Source organism: Carassius auratus, chromosome 13, assembly GCF_003368295.1.
Source record: "Carassius auratus strain Wakin chromosome 13, ASM336829v1, whole genome shotgun sequence".
NCBI lineage: Eukaryota > Metazoa > Chordata > Actinopteri > Cypriniformes > Cyprinidae > Carassius > Carassius auratus.
Window position 1 is genome coordinate 18,991,496 of NC_039255.1, and position 27,863 is coordinate 19,019,358.

Consider the following 27,863-nt stretch of genomic DNA (forward strand, 5'->3'; position numbering starts at 1 on the left):
CATAATAATTTCTCCCCAAAAATGACAGGCTACACATGCTCTCAGTCACACCAGTTTGTGCAGTGTCATGGTGCGCCTCTGTGGCACAGCAAGTCTCCTCTCTGCTCTAATGACTGGAGCTAGAACACAGTTTGCTGAGTCACTCTACACTAAGAGCATTCCCACAACATTGTCCATGTCACAGACAGTTTTTACTCTAGTTATTAAGCTGTCAGAAGAAGAGAACTCTCTGGCTCTTACTGACTTACACAAACAACAGGTTGTCCTGAAAAAAAAAAAACAAGCCCACATCATCCAGGGTTCCCGTTTCACCCCACACCCAACTGCCTGAAAAGTCCTCCTGGAGACAGGAGATAAGAGTGGCCTCCTTCTGAACATGACTCAGCACCAGCAGCTCCTGAGATATGGCTACCTGGAAGGGTCAAACATTTGGATCACCGGGAGCCAAAAAGACTCTTTTATTACGCCAATACCACAGCCATGAGGCAATGTACCGGAAACGTCATTAAAAATATAAGGGGGAAACATGGAAATTAAATGACCCTATTTGTTTAAGCCAAAATTGCTTTCTAACTCATTATTTATTGACTATTTCTATAAATATTAATTCAAAAATTATATCTTTTTGGATGATTGGTAGCAGTATTGTTAGTATTCTGAGTCTAGTGATGTATTTCAATAAAGTAACAGGTCAGATTGCGCTGTCACAATCTTACTATATGTCAAAAGAATGAAATTTGTATTCCATACATTCTCCAAACCACTCGTGCTTTATAGAGTCACATGGACATTTTATTGTTAATCAATTAATCAATCAATAAGCAAGAAAAAAAAAGCTGAAAAAACAAAAACAAATTCTGTGCACCAGAAGATAGTAGCTAAGTAAGTACATCCAGTCTCAGTTGTATACTACTGTTCCTTGATGTGAACTTGAAGTACCCTTCATACGTACAGTAAAAATACAAACTAGAAACTGACAGGATGTACAGCTTTCATCTCAAACAACATCTGTTTAATGTCAGGTTTTCTAAAACTTAATTGAAATCCTATAAGATGCAAATGTATCAAGTGCGCTTCATGACCAGGTGTTATGTTTACAAACAATTAGACATATATATCATATTTTGCATTAACTGTTACGCATACCCTCATGCTAAGAAAATATATTTCCTAATATATGAATGATCAATATATTATACGGAATAATATATTGTGTAAATATATTATAATATATTGAATAATGCATAAGGAATTGATGCTTTTCATATATAGAAAAATATGTGACAATATATTTACTTATATTTCATAATATATGTAATTTTATATTCAGTTATACACTTTATAATATATAGATAATATATGGTGCATGTCTAAAATATATGAAACATATAAACGTTACATATTCTAAAATACAGCCAGTACACAATAGCATAAACAAAAACTGCTCATACTACACACTTAGTGAACAGACTATCACTGTGCTGAAAATTGCACAGCCATTATTGTTTTAAATAAAATAACATAAATTCTAATGATATTTGTCCAGTCATCATTTCTAACTAAAGGCTCTACTCTTCTGCACAAACTTACAAACACAAACTTCACACACCAGAAACCCTTTTACATTTAAATTACAACATTAAACACTAACCGATCCCCCCATATTAAATAATGAGCAAAAACACATGAAACAACACTTAATTTGAACATTTTTACTCTCCTTTAGCCGTCAGAAGCAAAGCATGCTGGGAACTAGAAATTGCTGTGTGTGTATATATGTGTACATAGATTCACATTTATATGGGAGCAATATATGAGCAATATATACAGTACTAAATAAAAAATCAAACAATGAATATTTATTTCTTAATTTCTAAATATATTTACTTGTATCAATACATAGCCGTATATTGTCAATGCATATATTGCTAAAATATAGATTGAAAAATATAAGCACTGGTTTCCAATATGTATTATGTAATATCACATTATTGCAGTATATTCCAATATAGTTTTGTTTTGTAGGTAATGCATGTATAGACTTTAGACTTTAGCATAGACATTTTTAACTTACAATCCTCCCACAGACAATATTCAAAGCCCACCACCATACCTCTTTAATGACTTCTCATAGATTTAATTTATGGCTCTTAAATACAAATACAGCATTTGATAAAGATGACTGTATGGCATTAAATTAAAAGGAATAAATAGCTACATGCACACTTTATATAACAGTTAGTTCTTGTCCTATAATCTGATTGGTCAAGCAGCATTCCAAGCGTGCCAATATTTAGTATAACAGCACTGGGACTTTTCACTGTTTGAACCATCTTATCCATTCACAGCATTCCAGACCGGAGCAGAAGTGGATCATGGAGTGAACTTTCCATACTCTGTAGACTGTGATCACTCAAAGGACTGAGCAGTTCGCAAAAAATAACCGTTTCATAGAACGAAGCATTCGTGAACCAGACATCACTAAGCAGTATATCTGTGGTTCAGCCGTAAACATAAGCTGCATGTGTTTAAATTCAATAAAACATCACTCTTGCTACTGCTATTCCTTAAATCAGGTATCGGAAATCATTTAAAATCATCTGGTGTCCCTTGTAAGTTTAATAAGGCCCTCTAGTGGGCTCCGGCCCTTCCCCTACACAGCAATTAATTAATGAAACCTTTTCCGTTTCTCGTTTAAATTAACATCATTTCATTTCTCATTTAAGAAAGGTATTCTACTAGCATCATTAAAACAGGTGACATGAGATCAAGAGACCCCTGTCTCTCTGAGAGAAATAAATAAATAAGAAATGATCAGTCCACTGTCCCAACCCGCCTCATCCCATCTCATGCATGGCTGCCAGTGATGGTCTACTGGGTGTCAGCTTTTATTGGAACGATACAAAGCGAAGTGCCAAGCTCTGCTGCCTCGATTCCCCGAGCAGACTCGGCCTCTGGAATAAAAGCCTGCAAAATACCTCGCACGAGCACAGAGACATAGCAATGCTGGGCTGGAAGGAGGAAGTGCAGTGGAGAGGGGAGGGACCGCGCGCAGAGTTCCAGACTGCAGCCGCGGCGCTGAGAACTTGTGCGCATGGAGCGGCGGGGGACAGCTGGAAGAGCTTCATACTGCACACTCAAGGAATAGCAGGTAAATAACTCTCACTGGCCGGTCCAAGTGACACATATCACAGACTTAGTATTGAAGAGTGGATAAAAATGTACAGTTCAACTAAGCGAGAGCGAGGAGATCTGGCGTAATGGAAGTTTTTGTCCTGAACTGTAGCAGGTGCAAGCGCTTCAATCCTCTTGACAAGGCGAAAGGCGTGTTTGTCGCGCGCGTAATTACTTTATTTTGCGCTAGGGCTTCTTCATCGGAAGTTTTAAATGTACTTTATATGTTTTGCTCTTCTTTCTCTATTCTTTTCGTTTTCGGCTCATCGTCTTTTTTCCAGTTTTCCATATGGAAAAAAGTTTCCCGATGTCCCAAACGTGGAACTGTGTGGAATTTTTTTTCCAATTACTTAATTGATAATACAAATTAAATAAACCCAATATATTTCTTAGTTATGTATGTTGCTATTTATTTTTATTTTATTTTATTTTTTGTTTAAATGCAACTTTGAACGTTACTTTCATTATCTTTCGATACGCACCTGTTGATCAGAATAAAAATAAAACAACTTCACTACTTGTATCAATGTGGACTTTTGAAAACATTTTGTCCGAAAAAAAGTGTGTTTTAATAACACATACAATATATGAGTAATATGTCTAAGGAAATGTATGAAATCGAAGAGTTCGTTTTCTCCATCCAACTAGGCTACAGATGCATTCTTCAAAAATAGTTTTAGGAAGTTTTACTGAGGACTTTTTTCATTATTATAGAACCGAATCTTTGGTTCCATTAATTTCACTTTCATTTTAACTTGATTTTCTTCATCAGAAATTAAATTCAAAGTGGATTAAAAAAGTGTAAGGAAGTGATCACAGCAAGCTTGTTTTACTTAATAATCCTTACATTTTTTAATTATTTTTTTGTGCGAGTTTCCCCCTTTTTCCAGGTAAAACATATGAAAATGACTTACACGAATTCTTTGGTCATTTTTTCTCCGGTGATGTTTGTGTTTCTCGAGCTTCTCTTTTGTGCCCTTGTTTGGTTTCATGTACACTCGTTAGTGCTCATGGCACAGGTTATATGTGCAACACAAGAGAAACTGTATTGAGCGATTGTGTAAAAATACACCGCGTGCGACAGACAAAAACACACTTCTCACATTTATTTGAGAGAATTGATTCATCAAACCTTCTCACTGAGAAACTAATAAACGCGAATTTACAGTAAAAAATTATTAAATTAATTATTACCAATTAAAAATATAATTACCAAATCTGTAATGTAGGCCTTCATTTGAAGCTAAGAGAGTTAAATATAATAGCCACTTTATATTTGAGTACAGTTTGCTGCTGCGTTAAAATAACTTTATTCTGTCTTTTAAAGGGGAAAAAAGAATGGTTTTCACATCCGCGCTCTTAAAATAAGTTTCACAGTGTTTGTTTATAACTTTTGCGCACTTTAAAAACATAATATCTCCACACGACTACATCTATGGCACTTTGTTTCAGGCACCTTTAACGTTTAAAGCATATTGTATACATTAATGTGGCACATTAAAAATGTAGGCAGAGAAAGAGAGAGAGATGCAGTGATGAAGCGAATGAAATGAGTGCTCTCAATGGCAGTGTAGTGAAGTGTGGCCAGTGTAGATGAGGCTTCTAAAGTCAGCTTCTTTTATTTCTGTGAAAGCCTCAGAAAGCAGTTCCTGCATATCATCTTTGACAGATAGTAATCACTCTATCCTACGCCCTCAAATGTGATGAAATCCCCACTGATGCAAGACAGGCCAGTCAATGGATATCCCATTTGACAAAAGATAGTGAAAAAGCTAAACATTGTTTAGAAGTTCAGTTCTCCTAAGAAATCCTTATTTTCACATTATTTAACTGGTGCAAACCCCTTTATCCAATGCTATTTTTATTAAGATATTCACACTAACTATCCAGAATTGTAAATGTTTATTTTAGGTTATATTAATGTTTTGTTTAATCATGTTTATTCAAATATAATATATATAAACATAGTTTTTTTAAGAAAGTCAAGCTTTTCAGTATTTTTAACATTATTTGTAACGAGAGAAATGTTAAATATTATTAAGTATTATTTAAATATAAAAAATTATTCAGGTGTCCACAAGTATAACTATTACATTTTTTAAATCTAAGATTAAAATCTAACTGACCAAATAAATCTGTGAATAATGAATAATTACATATTTATATATATATATATATATATATATATATATATATATATATATATATATATATATATATATATATATATATATATATAAAATATTGCATTTGTGTTAACACCAATATATTTCTTTGAATGTAGCATCTGTTTGACTCAAATTGCACCATATTTAAAGTGGCTAAAACATTTCTGTTATGACTTAAATCAGTTTTGTTTTTATTGAAACCAAGAAAAATTCCCAGAATTGTTTTGCATCCTTTTAGAATATTGCTGTTTTATGCAAAGGAAAAAATTCCACCATTTAACCTCTGCAATCCTTCTTGACTCATTACATGTAGATTTCATTTATGTAACAATCCCTGAGTAAAATGATGAAACGGCACTTGTTGCAAGTAGTTCTTTAGTTAAGTCATACTCACCTTTGAATGCTTCAAAACACAGCAATGACATTTTGTCTGTTTAACGGTTTTGCAGAGCCGAGTCTCCACCCATCTCTTCAACTTTTTTTTCGCACATAGATCTGTTTTCCTACCCTTACTACTCTGTCTTTTCACACACAAACATACAAACACAAAGACACCCTAAGGGTGTTTTAAAACCCACAGTGCTCTTCCTGTCACTATGATAATGTGCTTGACTATGCTAATCTCCTGTCTTGACTGTGAACAGTGTCCTACACGCATACTGGGGTTTGACAACACATTCTAAAAAATGCTGAAAAAAAGAGGTAACTGAATGTGTGGACTGAGATAACATGTAGGATAGTAACAATTTCAGTTGCACTACCTGTATATAAATAAAGTCTGGACAAGTCATACCAGTTGCCTGCTCTCAGCTGATTATGGTATGATAACTAGTCCAGAGCTGTTCGCTTTTTTAGAGTGGGAGAACAAAGTGCTGGTTTAAAAAATATGTATGAAGAGGCTTATTAGTGAGGAGCATTTTTACATTTCTTCCCCCTCTTTGTCTACACCATCACTATTTCCCGTCTCACATCTGCTCAGAATAGGGGGCGCAGGGGAATACCATACACCGCCACCCACCCAACACACATACACTCTACTTCTCCACTCCATAAAGCTCGTTCATCTGGCTCAGTTACCAAAAAATAGTGCAACAAACTTGGTGATGGTTAGTTTGTGGCATGAGGAATGTGTCGCGTATGATGCATTTTTATTGAATCTAACACAAACCCAAACCTGACCTGACTCTAACCTCAGCCAATTTAATCTAGTGAGAGCTGGGCTAGTGCAACATTCATGGTTTTAATGTTTCCACACATGCTAGAACACATTACCAAACTTTGCTAATATTTACTACTCGCCATATTAACATTATACAGAGAGAAAAAAAAAATGTGCCTAAATTAAAGTAAATATCACTGAACATTTAATCAAGCATATCAAAAGTACATTTCTTACTGTAGTTAGTTTTTTATCTCAGTTTTGTGTGTGTGTGTGTGTGTGTGTGTGTGCTTTAGAATTTTTTTAAATGAGACATATTTGCTGTTATTTTAATCTCCAAAATAGATTTTAATGCTAATCTAAACAGCAGAAAGCACATGCAGTATATAACTCTTATTAATTCGATTGAGAAACCGTGAATAAAAAACTGAGAGAGAGAACATATAGGTTCAGAAAGAATATTTCAGAATAAAACTGAAGCACTCTTACTAGCTCATCTAGAGAGGCTTGTGTTCAGTTCAGTGTTTTTCCCTTTGTGTTTCTTCATCTGTTTGCCCACATTGTTTTGAGCTATGCTTTATAGTTATGTTTTATGGTGTGTTCATTTTCCAAAAAGAATATATTTTTTCATTTCTTAAAAATGCCATTAATTTAAGAATATTTTTTTTATTGTACTGTACTTTATTGACAAAACATTTGAGTCTTTCTTGTATATTTTTGAATTGGACAAGATAACATTTTAAGCTGTTAAATGGTCATGCTAGAGTGTGCCCAGCGTATGGGGCATGTTGTCACATTTTACTCCCATTCTTTGGGGGTTATTAAAGGAAATGAGCACAGTGTTTTAATGAAACACATATTTGTACATATTGGTGAAATTAATGTGGAAAGAATGATCTGAACCCCAAGTGTATTACATAGACGGAGAGAGTAAAAAAACTGCTCTCCCCTACACCGTGTAATTAAAAATTACGGTAAAAAACTGGCAGCTGTGGTTACAGCATTAAAAATACAGTAGCAACATTGTTTTACAAATTTAATTTCAATTTAGAATTATAAAACATGTTTTATTAACTGATATAACGTATATACCAACCTGTTTAGTACCTTTGTAATACTCTGACAACCACCAAAAGCAGGTGATGAGAAAGTCCTGATGAACCAAAGTTCATCACAAACAGCTTCTTCACAAGCTAATATATATAGAAGGTCTTTTACACAAATACTAAACACCATCATGGTAACACACGACACTAACGGAATGAAAATAAACAGAAAAAGATTAGATGTAATTCCTTTATGTTTTCAACATTTTTTATTTTACTGTAAAATTACATGAAATTTCCATCATAGATTTTCACTGTATATATGCGGGGAACTTACCATTAAACAATGAATAGCTTTTTACTTTAGTATTTTTACAGTCTTTTATGTTAAAATCATGATTTGTTTTACAGTGTATGCTATTATTCAATATGGAAAATTACAGAGCTGTTAGAAAGAATTCACACTCTTTAGTTTAATTTTTGCATTTTTTTTATATAGTTTATAGTATTGTAAAATCCTATTAATAATACCATAAATACATTTATTAATTTTTTTTCTCAATGGGACACTTAATTCAATATATTTTGAATGGAAAAACATTTCAAACATCAAAACATTTTCTCAGAAAGGACTATTGGATGTTTAATTTATGAAAAATATTAATCCACGAGTCAAACCTTTACTTTGACTTTTTTCCACCTTAGTTAAATGCAGTATTTCTCCGGTCCTGTCACAGATTTTCAATCATACTTGAGAGATCCTGGGACAGTCAAGAATAGAATTAGCTTGTATTTACCCATCCCATGTTGCTTTTGATGGCAACAAGCGCCTCCTGGTGAAAATCAAAGTCAGACCAGGCCCAAGATACATGGCAAAGAAGCCAAATGCCTTTCTTCTAGCCACTATCTTTAGTGGCCAACTGTGTGAAGTGTTGAAAAAAATGATGTCCCATTTAGACAGTCAAAGAGGTCTGCGAAGATCCATGAGCAGCTCCTTGGTCTTCATAACAGCTGATCTGATCTGCAATTTGCTTGTAAAATATCACCAATACTACTTTATATTTACTTATATTTATACATAATACTGTAAAACCATAAAAAATAATACTGTATGTTTGTAGAAAATATCATTTAAATAAATATGCATCCAGTTTATTTAGCAACACAATCGGAATGAGAATCAATTAATGGAGACAATGGAGATTTTGCATATAAGGATATGAGAAATACACACAGAAAACGTATTACTTTTCAGCTAAATACAATTTAATTGTGTCTAGCTTATCATGTCCACCTGCAATCCTTCATGCACCAGTGACCTTTAAACTCTCCATTTCACACACACAATGACGCCCCGGCACATGCACATTCGTATCTAAAAGCAGTCACAGCGAGCCCACACCAGGGTTTTGGGTGTGCGAGCTGGTCGTAAGTCTTGCAAGAAGCGCGCTCCCCAGGAAGACTGGGACATTGCGACAGACGGTGGGCCGCCGGTTTCCCACTATTTGTTCCAAGTGCATGGAGCCATCTGTCATTAAAAACAGGAAGGCCTATGTCCCCCTTCTCCCAGGAGCTCTCTTCAGCTTGCTTGGCTATTTTCAGGAGCTTCACTTCTCCCTGTGTGGCTGGCGAGGCCGGGCGTGGGGCCCTAGCGGAGCGTCTTGAAGTGGCAGCGAGGCCGAGGCTGTTGTGCCCATCTGCTGTGGGCCCAAGTGGCCGCTACATTATTAATGGGGCCATGAGCGCTGGTGACTTCTCAGATATGCAGGCCTGGCCTGAGGAAGTGCTCACCACTGACTCCTTCAACATTTATTCTGCCCCTCCACTCTAATTCCTTTTCTCATGCTTTCTACCTCTTTAAGATAAGAGTGTGTGCGGCCATTTGTAACTCAAATGTAAGAAGCTTCTGGTGTCATTCAAAAACAGTCCGTCATGCTGCTTGATTTTGCAAACTAGTATTGGTTTTCATATTATTTTAATGTATTGTTATCACAAACTTAAACTGATTTGCAGCACAAAATAGTTTGCTACATTCTCACAACTTTCACTTTAAAAGCAAAAGACAAAACATTCTTAAAGTAATGTTAGCGGAACTTTCTTATAACCTTCATAATATCTTTGTCATAAGGTTCTGAGATCAACATTCCCGGAACGTCCTTAGAATGTCATTTGTGCTTGATGAACTTTCTAAGAAATGTTTTTTGTAACCTTGAATTAACATTTCAGTTATGTCAAGAAAATTGCACAATTTAACGTTCTTAGAATATCAAAAAGAAATCAAATGACATGTTGAAATAACTTATTTTGGGTGGAAATAAAGTTAGTACCATTTTTGTAACCTTATATTAACATTACAACCACAACAAGAAAACTGGACAGTTTAATGTTCTTAGAATATTAAAATAAACATTCAATTTTGGACATTTTAGTGTTTCAGAAAAACTCATTCACAGAAAATATCTGGACTTATTTCCACCTTACTTCTTAATCTATTCATTTCTTGTCTCTGATAAACCTGCTTTGTGTAGTACCCTCTGTGTCTTCTTCTTTCTGTCACCTTACTCATTGCACTCTCTGTGTTCATACATCTGTGTGTTCCTATGTGTGTGTGTGTAAGAGTTGGTCTGCCGGGCTCACCCATGCATGCTCAGTAAATTAGAGTGAACACGAGCGCCAATCAGCTGGTGATGCCAAACACCCGCATCCTCCATGACCCCGGGCCATCTAATTTTCTGCTTAATTTTGCCGCAGTCAGTTTGCATTTTTGGATGATTATGTGGTAGGAAATTAACAATAAATAACAAATGTGGTCTGAAAGCCTGTTCCTTTCGAGACTCCCCACTCCATCGCCGGCCTTGTAGCCCACCAAACCTATTCTCTTAGTTCACCCCGTTTGTCAGAGCGGTAATGAAAATGTCTGTAGTTCATTGTAATGTAATGTGGAAGACAGTGGTGTGTATGGCTGGAATAGGGCTGTTCTTGCCAGGGTGATGGAGATACACAAAGAAAGGGCATTCTTCTTTAATCACCAACCACTTCTCTTATACAGGCTTATTTTTTGAGCCAGCGATCACTGATGATACTCTTTCTCTCTTGGTTTTGCTCCTGTTAGAATACCTGCACAGGATGGAGACTGAGGAGGCACAGGAAATGTCCCAGATAACAGGTAAGAGTCGCCTCTCAGACCGTCAGACGTTCAAAGCCACAGTGAAGTCTGGATGATCAAAAATAGTCGAGCAAAGATAACTGTTTTTTGACTGTTCAGACGGGCTATATATTAAGGTCTACATAGGTGATTCTAGACCAGACTGAGGAGACTCCCACTGACAAAAATGTCGGATTAACTCTTTATTAAGAGGTTAAACAAAAACATTATTCAAAAATGTTTTTGTTCTGCAGAAGAAAAAAGTCACCCTGGTTTGGAATGACACAACCGATGTCTATCTTTTATCAGAAAGCTCCCTTTTCCAGTGAAGTACCAAATCAAGTTTATCCAAATGTGGCCCCATTACTGATATACATCTACTGACAAACAGATTCAATTTTAAATTGTATATTCAGCAAGATTTTAACTCTTGCACATGAAGCAAGAAATATTGCTCTGTGCCACAACACCTCAAGGATCTTGAATCGGCCCGGGGTTCATTCAAACACTTTCCAGGAAAAAAGTTCAATGGAAAAGGGAACACAGTGGGCGGGCAGGAAAAGTGTCAGCATTTGTGTTCTGACTACATTTTTATATCTAAATAAGGTTACAAAATTACACAAGACTTGTTATAGTGAGATCCAAACTTGTTGCATTAGCAAGAGTTACATATTTAATGCCCTGACTGTCAACACTGGGATGCAATACATCCTGGAGCAACCACAATACAACCCTTTTACTTTGAAGGGAAGTGTGCAAATTTTACACTTGTAATGAAAAAAAAAAAAAAAACAGGTTTGCTCGACTTGGGATGGTGTACCCATTTGGTAAGATTTGCTCAATTAAGCAAAATGCATTGCTCCAAGTGAGACACAGATCAGAGCCGAATAAAGTCAGACACAATGACTGTTTCCAAACAGTTCTCCTGAACATTCCCATCACCTGTCATTGGTCAGACACACAGATAGTCCCACCCCCACTTCATGCCCCCACTAAAGCTCTCATTCACTTCAGTTCATCGCAGTCTCACGATGTCCCATTAATCAATGAAGCTGTCTGCACTGCTCAGTGAATCTCTTATTTACATCCTATCTACACATTGTTATAATGAGAGGATTCGCATTCTTGCAAAACTCTGCACTTGACAAAAACTTAGTGTTTTGAGAGGTGAACATTTGACGCTCTCCAGAACACAAATACACACGGGAGCATTTATGCACCAAATATGTTTTGCCAATATCAGATGGTGCACCCTGATTCCCGGGGGATCCTAAGCAGCTGCTTACCTCCCTTATTGGTAAAGTCCGCCCCTGGATATCACTACCTGAATTTTTGGGAGTCAGTTTGGTTGTAAAATGTGATTGTTACAATCTGTACATGGCCATTGCCTCAGCATATAAAACAAATAAATGACATCCATCAATTTTCAGTTTAAAACTATGTAAAATGGATGGACCAGCATCTATATTTGTGACTTCTCTACTCTCTGTTCAGGAGGGGACAGCCCGAATGCTAACGAGGGGGGAGAGGACCAAGATGAGGCAATGCCTGTTCCTGAGGACTTGTCAGCAAGCACTGGCCTCCAACACAACAACCGCACGGACAAACCACTAGGTGAGTCAGCCCAGCCTAAGCTGGGACACAACCACAAAACTACCTCATTTACAGATTAACGCAATACTCAGTCTGATATAGTTACCACTGTAGCCCACTTTTAAAGTCAGCCTCATACAGAACGCTTTAAAATGTAAAACTATCGATGAAATGAGTGCATGTTGTCGTCCCTACAAGATCACAGATCAAATGCACTGGATTGTACAATCACAATCGCAGGGTTCAAAGCATTCAATTTAGCTCATGGTGCGCATCTTCAGATTTTGGAATGAGATGATTTCTCTTTTTTATATTGGCACGTATAGAAAGAAATACGTGTACCTGTAAGACTGATAGTTATACCTACTGTTTCCTGAAACTGTGGGACAATTAAACAGCAGACTGCTAATTTAATGCACTGAAACAGTGTTTACTCCCAGTCTGAGCCTACACATAACATGCTCAGTTGTGCCATGAACTCTTTAACCCACTTATTAGGAAATATTTCTCTCTACTTTTTTTTTTAAACACTTCTCTTCCTTTACTACTTCTGTGGTTTACTCTTGAAATTCTCTATAATTTTTTTCTTCATCATTCATAAGTCCTATTTGGATAAAATGTCTTAAGGATTAAATGCAAATTAAAAATTTCTTGCAAAACTGTTCGAAGAATCATCAATTAACTAACTTTAGCTGGAAAAATGACTTTTAGTTATTGTCCTCTTGTATTATTGACAAACTGTTTTCCTGTTTGACACTGTAAAGCTGCTTTGACACAATCAGTGTTGTGTAAAAGGTTCACTAACATTCAAAAGTGTGGGGCCACTAAGAAAGTTTTAATGTTTTTGAAAGTCTATAATGCGCAACAATTATGGTTTTATTTATTTGATCAAGTAAAATAGGGATTAAAGTAAAATATAATTATAATTCGTGTTACCCTTTTCTATTTTGAGATATTTTAAAATGTCATTAATCTCTAAATTTTCTTTGGTGTCACAATCCTTCAGAAATCATTCTAATATGCTGATGTGCTGCTCAAGAAATATTTCTTATTATTATCAATGTTGAAAGCAATTGTGCTGCTTGATATTTGTGTGGAAACCATGACTTTTTAGAATTGTGGATGAATAGGAAGTTCAAGAGGACAGCATTTATTTGAAATAGGCCCCTTTAGTAACATTGTAAATGCCTTTATTGTCACTTTTGATTACTTTAAGACATCCTTGCTGGAGTATTCATTTCTTAAAAATAAACTTTTTAATGACCTCAAGCTTTTGAATGATAGTGTGTCATGTTTGATCGATAGTTAGTAACAGAATGTTTAAGCTAGTCATTATATTAAGAAATATACCATTATCAGTGTAAATAGAAAGTGGGTTAACTGAAGGCGAAAATGGGTGGGAATAAATTTGGCTAACCAGAAGTTAACAGATGGCCTGTTTAATATCTTGATGTATTTTAGTTTGGAATTTTTCCCTCCAGAAGTTCCAGATTAACTTGGACTTAATGTGTGACCTGCTCACTTTTAAGCTACTGAAAGTAAAGAAAACTGACTAAGAGAGAGAGAAAGAAAGATAAAAAAAAAAAGATGCGAGAGGAAACTGAAATAGGATGTGCAAGAGTTTCCTAAGAAGAACTTACCAAAACTCAGTTTCAGCGCTCACTCAGGGAGATAAAATGTTCAGGAGCAAAAGCAGATAGGCGCAGTATCGCAACAAATGCGAGCGTACGCTCTCTCTGACACGCGACACACACAACTCTGCACCTGCACTTATGCCATGCTTTCACTTCAACTGCCACGATATTCACAAACTTCCACACACACCCACGTTCAAATGCAAGTCCAAAAGACATGCTTCACTCTAAGCAAAACAGCACTTCCATATATCACTCATGTGTTATGTATATAAGAGCAAAGTCATATCGATAAAGTAATAAGAGACCATAGATGCTAACAGAGGCTGCAGTGTTCTCATTACTTGACTGGTGAAAAGAGACCCCTTGTTAGTCAGCTGTTTGATCAGTCAGGATTGACATTAAGAACACTAATAAGAGTATTAAAACAATATTTAACTCAACACCACCCCCTTTTTTTTTGCCCACTTATTCACAACTTTAGAGATGCTTACACTGATTAAAATTCTGATTGAGATGTGAGTGTATTTGGGATGTACAGAAAGAATAATAATTTCATTAGGATTTAGACATAGAATTTTAATTTTTTTTCGGAGGATTGTTCGAGAGAAACAAGGAATTAAAATTCACATGCTCTGAACTCCTCTGCAAAGGTTTGCGTGTGCGTGCATCTGTCTGTCTGCATGTTGTCCCTGAAGATATAATCAGCCAGTGTGCAAGAGGATGTGAAGACAGTATCTTCACAGTGCATCATTGCCTCTCTGATTAAGTGTATCAAGGCAGTATCTGTGCAGACTGTGCAGTACACGGTTCGATCAGACGCATAGCAACGAGCGTAGAACACCAGGAAATCAAAACATATAGAGATGGTTCTTAAAGAGCGCTGTCTCTTTGCTTTCCTGTTATGAAAGACTCCTCTACACTTATGAAAACATTTGAGGATTGAAATGTAATATCTGTGAGAAGTACAAAGAGACTCATTTTAATCCTTCAAATCTTAAATGTATATATTTTTGAAAACTGACAATACATTTTTAATGAAATAAAAGGCCACTTAAGAGTACAAAAAATACACTTCCTAGTTTTAATAATATTTTGCTGTGCTTTAAAGTGTAGTGTTTTTAATAATACATTTCAAGATAATATATATTTCAAATGTTCTAAATTGCAACATCATCATTACAAATGTAAGTCTGTAAGTATATAATTAATTATGACATACAAGTTTCAATAGAAATCACATTTAAGTGTATTTTATTTTGCCATACAGTATATGCGTGTCCAACGCTATCTCACGACCAATTCGTACTTATTTTACGAGGTGGCTTATTCGTACGAATTTGTACGACCTCACTTGTACGATTTTATACTATTTTATATGATTTTAGGGGCGGGGTTAGGTGTAGGTCATGCGTACAAATTCATATGAATTGTGCAAATCGTAAAATACATACGATTTGGCAACAATCGTATGAATTTGTACGAGTGTGGTCGTACGAATTCGTACAAATAAGCCACCTTGTGAAAAATGTACGAATTGCCGTGAGATCCGGTTGGCATGTCAGTGCTTTCAGCAGAACAAGTTAACCACAAGACCATAGAGCTAATGTACTTAAGTCATGACCCAGGTGGGTCAAAAAAGGGTTGATGCTTTATTTTATGGTGGCATTGTCACAGTGTAATTATAAATTTAAGTAATATTAATTAACTAAACTCAGAATTTAATTTCAAATACCTGTAACATGCAATGAAGTGTCCAAAAATAATGTATCAAAAGGTTCACAACCAAATTTGTTCCCGTAATGTGACATTATTGAAAAAAGACACTCATTTAAATTAACTAAAAAAAAAAAAAAAAAGCTAGCTAAATGGCAGCAGAAAAGAAAAAGACTTTGTCGATTTTGATTTTAATTAAAGATTCTGAATATAAACTATTTATTTCCATTAAATCAAACATATCAAGACACAAAACAGCCATTAGCAATAAACAATGCATTTTAATTACATGTTGACTTAAAGCATTGAGCATTAGCATTGAATGGAAAAATAATGCTGTCCAGTGAAGTGCAGAAATGTTTTCATGGTGCAGGGCCGATTTTATCATGTAATTCCTCTTTTTAAATGTATGAGGGTGACAGCCTGCCCTTAAACCTGTTGCTATATCAGATGCAAACATTTCACTAGCAAGTTCCTAAAAATGTGAGCGAAAGCAGGGTTCTTTTTATCACATACGACACACGAATGCATTCACATGCATGCTCAAACATATTCTCTCACCCACTCGCTGTGGAGCCGTGGTTAATGTGCATGTAGCTCTCCTACACCGCATAAGCTATTCATAGTCATTTTCAGCACCTCGACTGGAGCACATACGAAAATTAATTGTACTAGCAAAGCGTTATATTCGTTTATAGTGCCCTCGCCATGAATAAATCCCTTGCTAAAGTGCAATGTGGTGATAACGTTGTAATTGATGTCACAGAGAGTCATAGGTTCAAACAGCCAAAGGAAGACTGACTTATCACTAACATGGTCCTCAAGACACTGAACCACTGCACTTCCAGAGAATTGCTCTGAAAAAAAAAAAATCTAATTTAATCCCGTTTAAAATTAGTCACTGATGTTTGTGAGGTTTGCCTGTTCTATTCTATGTAGAGCTCTTTTGTTTGTCCTTGTCTGTGGCTTTTGACACTTGCTTCCCAAAATGGGTAAATTAGGATGTGTGACAAACGTTATACAAAGTAAAAGCTCCTCTTCCCATCCCCAGTTTAGTCACAACTTCCCCAAAAGATCCATGAGAGACCGTATCATGACAACAAGCCTAGTTCCCTCTGCCAAACGCAGGTCACATCACACTGGTTAAATCATCATATCATTTAAGCAGAAAGACTGTCAGTGGATCTCTCTCTCTCTCTGTGTGTGTGTGTGTGTTTGTGTGTGAGTGAGAGGAAGAGATACATCCTTTTATGGGTGTTAATAGGAGATTGCATTCCTGTATTGACGTTATGTTATTAACTGCTATAATTCATTCACACATTGACACTGAAATCCATATAAACCTTCTTTAAAGTCAACATGAAATGCCGTTTACAACCTGTTTTACTAAATCAGACAAGCTTTATTAAAGTTAAACAGAATATTAAGCAAGAAATAAAATGTAGGACGGTCTATTTGATTGGATTGTGAAAATACTAATATAGCCAGGACACTGGAGGGGAGGGATTAAAAAGTACATAACAAAAACTGTTACTGGGTCAGTTCCCTTTCAAAAAAGTATTTATGTGTATAATTTAGGTGCACTTTAAGTAATAAAATTTACATTTAGGTAATCATTTCCTTTAGGGCTAAATAAACTGCCCCAGTTGTTTTTGTGTGAGAGTTTACAACGGATTTATGACGTAGCTGAAAATGAATGCTGTCATGGGGTTATTATATTTTGATAAAAGTCAAAGATTTTTTTGTTATGCAGAACAATGTCCACCAATGAATAGTGCACAAAAAGACCAGGAACATGCATTAAAGATGAAAATCTCTGGCTTGATTTTATTATGTGATTATGTTCAGTCAAGACCCTATCTGAAATGAAAGAATATAAAGTTTTTAGTCAACTAGCTTTTATCTTTAGATAGTTATTTGATTAGCGTTCAGTCTTTTTCTTAGTCATTGGAGTCGATTATACTGGAAACTGGATCACTTGCTGTAAAACACAAGACAATTCTATATCTATTTTGGAAACAGAGTCTGGCTGCTCACTGTCAGAGAGTAACCTGAACACTGAACGCAGTTTTGTCTGCCGGTACTCTCCAGCTCAATCACATGCTTCAGTTGGTGATCCCTGTAGTCTGAATGCAGAAAATGAAAAAGAAAAACTGTTTCACTTGTTGTGCTTAACAATTCCCTGTCTGTGCTTCCCTTTCTGTCACTTCTCCATAACTCTTGTCCTTTTTTTCGGTTGGGCCGACTCGGGCGCTGAAGCTTCCCCTTTTCCCTTGGATTCCCATATTTCATTATTTCTGCTTGTTCCTCTTGAGGCTGTACAAACAGAGGCTGAAGCGTGGGGAAATCAGCCTGGTACCACAGCATGTTAACCACAGGACCTTTACCCTGAGCTCTAACTGCCTGAAAGACTCGAAATGTTTACTTCATTAGACTAAACTGGCATTTGAACAATGCTCTTGCTTATATATTTGGACATTACAGAGAATAATCTGAATATTTAACAGTTTAATTTTTATTTGATTGTGTGCTCCTTTTTGCATGCTTCTGTAGGCTCGAATGTGAGTCTATGTGTGTGTGTTTACCACGGTTTGCTGGTCTGGTTTACACCGCTGAGAGTCCTCAGTTTCACAGAGCTTCCTGTGTCTCTGTTTCCTGTTTATCAGTCATTTGTTTCAGAGAAGTGTGATGGTGAATGAGATGGTAAGATGGTTTGAGAGCAGGCGGTCTGATAGAAGAACATTGGATTATTTAAGTGTATCTTAAATATATATATTTTTCTTTTTTCTTAAAGGGAGTTGGGAGCCATTATGTAATCAAATGTCTTATGTACATGTCTTATCTTTATAACACATAATTGTCAGTTTATTTATCCATAACACCTGGTAGGAATATCTAGTGTTGGGGAAGCTAAGTTGAAACAGCTACATAGCTAAAGTAGCTAGCTAAATAGCTAAAGTTCCTAGCTACTCATAATTCAAGGACTACAGTAAAGTTTCTTTTTTTTTATTTTTTATTACAAACTACTGATAAAAATGTTTTAACACTACTGTATATGAATGAATGAACATGTACATCAATCATCAGAACAAAATGATTCAGTCAAATGAACCTGCCTTCACTGTGCTTCATAAGAATAGCATTTTAGATTGATGTCATCTGCAAGACTGTGTGCTTTTTTTTCTGTAGCAGCTGAAAATGTTTTTAGATTAGTAACTAGCTACTACTTGCAGTTAGCTACCTACCAACACTGATAATATCTACACTGGTGCTCAACAAATGCTGCTAATGTTCTCTAATGCCAAGTGAATGTTTCAAACATGTAATAAAAGGTGTTGATTTGCACATACGCACACACAAAAGCTGATAATAAAAGGCTGAAGGAAAGAAAATAGTTGCTTTGCAGGTGCACTTTTTGCTGTAGAACAATAAGATTGACAAAAGATGACGCTGTTAGTTAGTCAGAGAAAATAACCACCCAGCCTGCCACTGTACTTAACAGGCCCACTACCCTCTTTTCCAGCCTGTAATATAAAAGTTGAGGCTCGGAGTGACGAGGAAAACGGGCTGGCCTGTGAGATGAATGGAGAGGAGGAGGAGGAATGTGCAGCCGAGGACTTGCGTGTGCTCGATGGCTCAGGGGCCAAAGTGAACGGCTCCCACGCAGGCCCTGACAGCAAGCCGGCCGCCTACCCCACGGCCGGGGGCATCCGCCTCCCCAACGGGAAGCTGAAGTGCGATATCTGTGGGATGGTTTGCATTGGGCCCAATGTGTTAATGGTGCACAAGCGAAGTCACACTGGTAAGCACAACTGCCATCTACTCTTCCCTCCTTATACTATCACTCACAGATCACAGATCACAGGGCGCAGGGCGCAGGGCTGGGTAGGTTGAGAGAGACACACAGAGAGCAGGACAGAGACAGACGCTGGATGTGTTTTAAATGTAACCATCCTTTTCTTTAGCAGAGGCTAGAGTAGAGCAAACTACAGTAAATGTGCATGGCTTGACTTGAACGGATGCTGTAAATTGATGTAAATGACCAATGCGATTTGTTTTTAGAACATTATAGGACACCATTTTTGGATAATGTCCGCAGTTTGTTGCATCCGAAATGTTAATTCGGCCATTATTTGCGTATGTCGTTCCAAACCTGTATGACTTTTTTTTTTTTTTTTGCGGTACACAAAAGAAGATATTTTAAAGAAACACACCGTTTTGGTTACCACTGACTTCCACTGTAAACAGACTAAACACCTTGAGACATCTCTCAAAATATCTTCTTTTATGTTCCACAGACGAAAGAAAGTCATACAGGTTTGGAATGACAAACAGTAAGGGTGAGTAAATGATGACAGAATTTTCCATTTTGGGTGAATTATCCTTTTTAAAGCTTACTTCTAACCTATTGTTGATATAATTATGATGAGATGTTCATATATGTTTTTTTTTGCATTAAAAAAAAGAGGTTTGAAAATGTGTTTAGATTGCTTTATAACACTCCAAATGCAGCACCAACCAAACTAAGTAAGTCTCTCTCATATGACAATTATTTCAGTAGTTATTTTCTCCCTTTCTCAAATTATTCCACTGTGATGAAGCCAAACCAGTGGGTGAGAACTTTTTTCAAAAAAAGGCACTTAACTTCCTCACTTGACAAAGTAGTAATGAAACTCAAAATGCAAGAAAGGAACAGTGGGCTAATGTCAATTCAGAAAAGAACGTATAATAAAAGATACAATGAAGTGCTTCCTGTTTAAATCTAAATATTCGCAGGAGGTGCCGTGCTCCTCAAATGCCTTTTTAATGAGTTTCTTTCTCCGTCTTCTTGCTGCTTCACTGGTGACTCTTATTTTATAGGGCTTTTGAAGAGAGCGCCGTATTAATAGCGTTCTCGGAGAATGCCACAACAGTCGGAGGAGCTGGATATTGGTTTATTCCAGGGGCGCTGATCAGGAAGACTGGCTCTCAAAACACAAAGTGTTTCCTTCACTTTATTTAAATGAGCTCTGCATTTGCATTGTGATGGGCCGCTCTTATTTTAGAGCCGAAGAAGAGGAAAAAATGAGATTTTCAGATCAAATTGACCCAGGCAGTGGTGCATTACGAAACTGGCAGGCAGCGTCTGAAAGCCTCTTGTTCGAGGAGCCAGGCAGCGCGCGCAGAGCGGAGAGCGGCGCTCGCGTGCGGGGTCCCGCCCGCGTGTTTGATTGAGCTTTGGCACGAGGCGCAGCGTTGTTGAAGATGTTGCAGCACGGTGGAGCCGTGTAGGACAGTGACCCCGCATTCACAGCGTAATAGCGCTACAGCGGCGGACGCTTTGCTTCCAGAGAGCCGATGCAGTGTCTCAGACGCTCGCCATTTACATGACCATTTGTCGCTGGCATTCTATGTTCAGGCGAAATACAATTAGAAAGAACTACAGGTGTATATAGTGCATGTTACATCACAATGAGTCACTTCTTTGTGAACGCAAGTAACTTTATCTCACAAGGGTATACAGAAGGCACAAAAAGTATTTGCACTTTTAAGCCACTCGTTTTTGCAATAGGCTCCAAAGCAGCTTTGGATGAAGTCCATTATAAATAAGATGTATATAAGTCAAGTGACATAAGGCTTTATACAAAACAGATTGTGTCAAAGCAGCTTTACAGCAATATAAAATGGAACCGTTTATTTTATGAATCATTCAATTTCAGCAATAAAGCAGGTCTACAGAAGACAATATTAATTTCAATATAAGTGTCTGCATTGCAAAACTCATTATTTATGAAACAAGGTAAATTCAGCTATAAACAGCTGTAATTAAGGCAATAGTGTATCTATTCAGCTCAGCTTAGTTCAATGTTGATTCAGTTCAGTTGATGTTACAAAGTTAGTGTCATTATCCAACTCAATTCAGTTAAGTCCACTTTATATTATTAAGTGGCCTTAACTAGTATGTACTTTTAAATAAAAAATTTGGTACAATGCACTTATTGTGTACATACATGTTTAACAATGTACTTTACATAACAATGTTTAGATTGTACTTGTATTTAAAAATATCTGCATGTGAAATACATCTGTACTTAATTTCTGTAATTACTTTCATAACTCCTTACACCTTAACCCACCCTTAACCCCACCCATACCACCAAACCTGTCCCTTACGTATCCCACCTCAGTAGCAGCAAAAGTGTGTTACAGTAAAATATAAACACAATAAGTACATTGTGCTTATTTTTGATGTAAGTACTTAGAAGTTAAGGCCACTTAAAATAAAGTGGGACCGTTTCAGGTGTCCTATATTGTTGCACTTAACTGTATTCTACTAACATTTGATTGCAAGAAAGTGTCCAAATACTTGAACAGTACATCTACTGTTTTATTATTTACAACCTAAAAAAATATTCTGGTTTAATGTATTGTTTCAAATTGCAATAAACTCAACCATTTTTAAGGTGGATTAAGTGTCCAAATATGTTTTGGGACCACTAGAAAGGAGAACATGCTGAAAAATCTAGCTCCTTTATCATTATGCATGCTTTACAGAATTTAGTATTTTTACTTTTCTCTTCTCCTAGGAGAAAGGCCGTTCCAGTGCAACCAGTGCGGTGCTTCCTTCACTCAGAAGGGTAACCTGCTCCGACACATCAAACTGCACTCTGGCGAGAAACCTTTCAAATGTCACCTGTGCAACTACGCTTGCCGCCGCAGAGACGCCCTCACCGGACACCTGCGCACGCACTCGGGTAAATGCCTCTGTCACCTGGATCATTCAAACATGCCTTCATTTCTTCATTAACTCAAACCTGCACTGATTGCATGAGACTGTATTGTAGTGGAATTTGTTTATTTTGAATTTTCAGTTGGAAAACCTCATAAGTGTGCATACTGCGGGCGCAGTTACAAGCAACGGAGCTCGCTGGAGGAACATAAGGAGAGATGTCATAACTACCTGCAGTGCATGGGCCTTCAGAACAGCATTTATACAGGTGAGTGATTTCTGTTCTTTAATAAATGGAAATGCTGCTAATCTATGACCCATTAACATAGCTTAAATGTGGTTTATTTTCACTACAATGAAAATTAAAATAAATTGTACCGTTGACGTCCAGGTAGTACTTAATGGTGACAAAGCCAAAAAATGTCCCAAATATTCAGAATTACAGAGCTATAATTGAATGTGTAAAATGATGCACAGCAACATGCCTGTAAAGTCCCAAAGCTTAAAAATTATCTTAAGAAAAAAAAAATCTTAGAGTAAGGGCTAGAAAACCATGTATCAGTTGCATGATTGAAGGAACATCTTCATCTATTTTAGTTAGCAGCACATGTCAGAGGATGAGCTCAGGTTAGATAAGGACATCTGAATCTTATGCGTGGTTTCTTTGTCTTGCTTTCCATAGTGAAGGAAGAGAACAGCCAGAATGAGCAGAGGGAGGACATGCCTGCATCTGAGAGAGCCTTGGTGCTAGACAGGATAGCTAACAATGTAGCTAAGCGTAAGAGCTCTATGCCACAGAGGTTTGTGGGTAAGAGTTGAAGTTTGCTTTCATTGTACAGTGTATATCCTAGATCATCCAGATATCATTGTCAAAATGCATTGATGTATTTGACTGAAAGAATTAAGACACAGGCAGCTCCCTCTTTGCTTTCTTTTCTAATGAAATGACTTTTAAAAAATCTGGAAAAGAAACACTATAATGGCATGCAACATCACTGTTGCTTATTGGTTTATAAATTCTTATATATTTGCATTTGCATCTTTTATAAAAAATAGCTCATGAAGTGCTATTAGAGTAATGTGATGTGTTACTAAGCCCATTTCTCTTCTTTTCATGTTGGTATTTTACTGAAGATTATTGTAAAAATATAAAGATTAAAAGGAGACCCCATTTGAGGTTTCTCAGACTGCCAGACTGGAAGACGCATCTGGAGGATCTGTTGGCACCTGCTGAAGGTGCCTTAACGGAAACTATTGGCATCTATGGTTCCATGAAGAACCTTTAACACCCATAGAACCTTTCCATTACACAAAAGGTTCATTTAGTGGAAAATGGTTCTTTAGATTAATAAAATGTTCTTTTAAGAACTGTTCACTCAGAAAAGCATCTCTCAATGAACTGTCTATTTTGAAAGGTTTTCCCCTAAGAGGTTCTTAGGGGAACCCAAAATGCTGCTTCTATTGCATCACTGCGAAAACCTCCTTTTGCAGTCTATATATTATTAAGATAGTACTTCTAAGTATATTTTTCCAGTATCTCAAAACCTTTATAAACCATTATGATCCCAGCTAACAAAAAAAGTATGTTCTAGGAACATTTTGCTAATGTTAACATTAAGTTATAAAAACATCTCTTTTGAATGTTCTCCGACTGTTCAAAATGTCATGAATTAAAATCTTCTCGGTTATTGGAACATTATATTTTATCATTTTGGAAACATTATGGGACTGTTATTTTTTAATGTTCTTTGAACATTCAGAATAAAGTAATGATATAAAAAAAAAATAGTAGACCAAACAATGTTTCAGAAAAAAAAATTGAACCATGAAAAAAAGTATAAATAACGTTTTTTTTTTTTGTGTTTTTTTTTAAAGAACAGAAAAAAATTTTAACCATGAACAAAGTATAAATAATGTTGTTGTTTTTTTTTAAACATTTTTAAAGATCAGAAAAAAAATTGAACCATGAACAAAGTATAAATAATGTTTTTTTTTTTAGAACGTTTAAAGACCAGAAAACTTTGAACAAACATTCTATTAACGTTACAGGAAGAATGTTTGTTCATAACTTTGAGAGAAACTTTTCAGAATGTTGGCCAAAGTTCTGAGAATGTTCCTTATTTTCTGGGATGGATTTGAGTTTAATGCAACTAAGTGTCTTTTCATTTCCACAGTAATAATAGTTAATAAAGACAATAAAAATTTGTCAGAATTTGTGCAGTAATGGTCCAGTACAGTTTAATGATGCATCAATTCTCATTTAACATTTCACAGAACTCAGAGGAGTTAAAACCTTTGCTCTTTTGGCTTTTCCACAGGAGAGAATCGTTTGTCGGAGCTGTCATTCGAAGCCGGCTCAGGTGAGCTCATGCAGCCTCATGTGATTGATCAGGCCATCAACAGTGCCATTAGCTATCTGGGAGCGGAGTCCTTGCGGCCTCTGGTTCAAACCTCCCCTGGCTCCTCCGACATGGTGGTCAGCCCTATTTACAACCTCCACAAGTCACAATCAGCTGAAGTCAATGGTGTATCTGCTAAAGACAGCGCTGCAGAGCATCTCCTTCTGCTGTCCAAGTCCAAATCAGCCTCCATGGAGAAGGATGGCTCGCCCAGCCCCAGCGGCCAGGACTCCACTGACACCGAGAGCAACAACGAGGCCGGGGCAGCGGCTGCAGGTGGTCTCATCTACCTGACCAATCACATGGCTCCAGGAATGCGAAACGGAGGTCTGCCAGTAGTGAAGGAAGAGCAGCAGCGGCATTTTGAGGCCTTGCGGGCAGCGGGGATTGAGCTGAGTATGGCATCATCAGAGGGGTTTAAAGTGCTGAGCGGAGAAGGAGAAGAGTTGAGGGCGTACCGCTGCGTCCACTGCAGAGTTTTGTTCCTGGACCACGTCATGTATACCATCCACATGGGATGCCATGGCTTCCGAGACCCCTTCGAGTGCAACCTGTGTGGTTACCGCAGTCAGGACCGCTACGAGTTCTCATCGCACATCACGCGTGGAGAGCACCGCTTCTGAGTTCACACACAGAGACGTTCCACATACACTTGACTACACACACACAGAACACATTTAACATTTCAGTATTTTTTTAGACACTGTCCAAACACTGGAGTTTTGTGTAACATTGATTTTTTTTGTACATACAGTTGCCTATATATTTCACTGTCTTGTCTATTTTTCTACAATGGTGTGACTTGTATGTAAACCAGTTAGACTTTTGAAAAAGAGAGAACTGTAACTGAAAAAAAATGGGTGTTTGAAAGTGCTACATTTTGTATCATTCCACATAAAAGTGAAGTTTTTGCTGCCCTAAATAAAATAATGCATAGATATATGGTTATAAAATATTTGCAACAGATGTAAACTTCTTACGTAACTCTTACGTCCCTGTGTTCCAACTTTTCACTCTCCGTTTTAAATATATTTTTTTATATTAAGCAGCTTAAAGAAGTTCTGGAAGTTCATATCATTTTATAATTTATTACAATGAATATGTCATGATATGTCCATTTTATGTAACAAGACTCCCTTTTGAAATGCTCCCCTTGTATATTGAACCAAATATATGGCAGTACATATTGTACCTGTTTTTTGTCTTTATTTCATAGCTTTTTTCCCCTGCTTGTTTTATATTGTATTTAAAAATACAGTTTGAAAGTTATTCTTACTACATATTAACATCAACATCCTAGATTAAATATGCTTGCAAAAAATTGTACAATATAAATTTATATAATTTATTCAACCTCTGATAACGTGTCAATTTTTGTAAAGGTAATTGGAGGTAAAAGGCTCATCCAGACTGAGTATCTAACAAATCACAAATTATGAAATGGTGTTTATTGTCACATAATCATAAACATATGCTAAAATAATTAGTATAGACTTAATAATTCATAAACCTCCATAAACTCTAAAGTCCAAGCATCACACTTATAATGCTCACTTGAATCACTTTTTATCTAAATTACTGAGCTAAATGAACATCGGTCAAAGATTTGTCATCTTTCAGACAACTTGCTTAGAGACAGCTGAACAAGAATTTGAGAATAAAATTGAACACCTACCTCTGTTACAATAATTGCATTTTGAGAACTTTAGGCTAAAAAGTCTTCAAAAGTCTTGCTGATTAAGTTTGTAGTTGAAATTAGTAGGGTTTGTAGTTTGTAGTTGGGTTGAAACAGCATTTACAGTACTGTGGATTTATTGTAATAAAGAAATCACCACTTCTCAGGTATTGACAATTAACAATATACAAAACATCATGTTTCTTGTGAACTAAAATGTTTAAGTATTTGTGCTTTGGCACTAATAGACATCTGTAAAAGTGCGCAATGACCAAAGGGAGATGAAGTAAACTAAAGAAGAGCAGATCTGTCAAAAGTGCATGAGGTAGCCCAACCCAAAAGCTCACCAGCTTTTCGTCATGACATGCGTGTCCAGATGGTTGTTGTGTGATTGGGTAGAAACGGGAAGCAGCTGTGGCCAACGCAGAGCCCCCACGCTTCAGTGGGAACTAACCGTGGAGAGAGTGCATTTGCATGAAAGGGATAATTTGGCCAGCACCCCCTCACACCACCCCATCCGCCTCAATCCCAAATCTCACTTCTCTTTTCCTCTTTGACTTATGATACTTAAGCACAAATAGACCACACCCATTCAGAGAAACTTTAAAGATGTCAAAAGCAGTAATAAGAGACAAGAATAAATTGGTCAGGCAGATAAATCAATGCCCCTTGTGTTTAAAAATCTACTGCCAGATTTATCAGTTAATCAGAATAATATAAATACTTATATTATATATATATATTGTTATTTTTATTTTTTTGTAAATTATGAGCAAATATAAGAAAAGTAAATGTATATTACACCCTATACATACAATTAATATTAAAGACTATTCCATATCTCAGCATCATAATGACCACAGGCATTAGCCATTTAATAAAAAATAGTGGTCAAACACTACGATGAAACAATCTTATGTCAGCACCAAAGGCTGTTTTCAAGGAGAAAGTAAAAATAAAATGAACCCAAGCAAGCAATCTTTATACAGAAAGAGAGATCTATTAATGCAGTTTGAAATAACTAATTGTCTAAAAACACACAATGGAAAACAACATTGTAGCTTTATACAAACAAGAAAAAAAGATGATGCAATGGTTAATATTAGTTGTAGATATAGTGTGGAGGAATTCTGTGTGCCTGTCCTTCTATAGTCCAGCTGTAGGCTACCCCTGCTGTTCTGACAGCCCTCCTCCTCTCCTTGGGGATGGACTTACTACTTGCACTGCTGGCTAATTTTACAAAGTTTCAACACTCCGGCCAACCACATAATCCTAAAATATTAATTAACCCTCTTGACAAAAAGATAAAAAATAAATGACACCCTTTTTTCATGGGCTTCCAGTCTTTCTAAGATTGATTCATGAAAATTAGATGACTGATTCATTTCATGTGAGCACAATCTATAATCGGATGCAGATGAAGACGACACAAGAGTCAGAGTCTT

At 36.5% G+C, this 27,863-nt stretch overlaps 1 protein-coding gene and 1 long non-coding RNA gene across 11 annotated transcripts in view; one reads left to right on the forward strand and one right to left on the reverse strand.

Moving 5' to 3' along the window:
• The window catches only part of LOC113112960 (uncharacterized), a 17,554-nt gene extending 12,463 nt beyond the window's left edge, over positions 1 to 5,091 (reverse strand). Inside the window, exon 1 of the long non-coding RNA XR_003293518.1 lies at positions 4,089 to 5,091. This is a non-coding gene — a long non-coding RNA (uncharacterized LOC113112960). The remainder of the gene's footprint in view (positions 1 to 4,088) is intronic.
• Positions 2,839 to 25,932, forward strand: LOC113112958 (DNA-binding protein Ikaros-like). 10 transcript variants are annotated; one of them, XM_026278945.1, is made up of 10 exons: positions 2,845 to 3,151; positions 10,660 to 10,713; positions 12,187 to 12,306; positions 19,159 to 19,437; positions 19,934 to 19,975; positions 22,202 to 22,369; positions 22,487 to 22,612; positions 23,027 to 23,152; positions 23,479 to 23,580; positions 24,663 to 25,932. In XM_026278945.1, the coding sequence occupies exons 1-10, from the start codon at positions 2,854 to 2,856 to the stop codon at positions 25,364 to 25,366; spliced, it is 2,019 nt and encodes a 672-aa protein (XP_026134730.1). In that variant the 5' UTR covers positions 2,845 to 2,853; the 3' UTR covers positions 25,367 to 25,932. The 10 variants fall into 10 exon arrangements, with proteins under 10 accessions (XP_026134740.1, XP_026134737.1, XP_026134730.1 ...); XM_026278952.1 differs by lacking the exon at positions 19,159 to 19,437 and having other exon boundaries at positions 2,842 to 3,151; XM_026278946.1 differs by lacking the exon at positions 19,934 to 19,975 and having other exon boundaries at positions 2,846 to 3,151.
• The last annotated feature ends 1,931 nt before the right edge of the window (positions 25,933 to 27,863 follow it).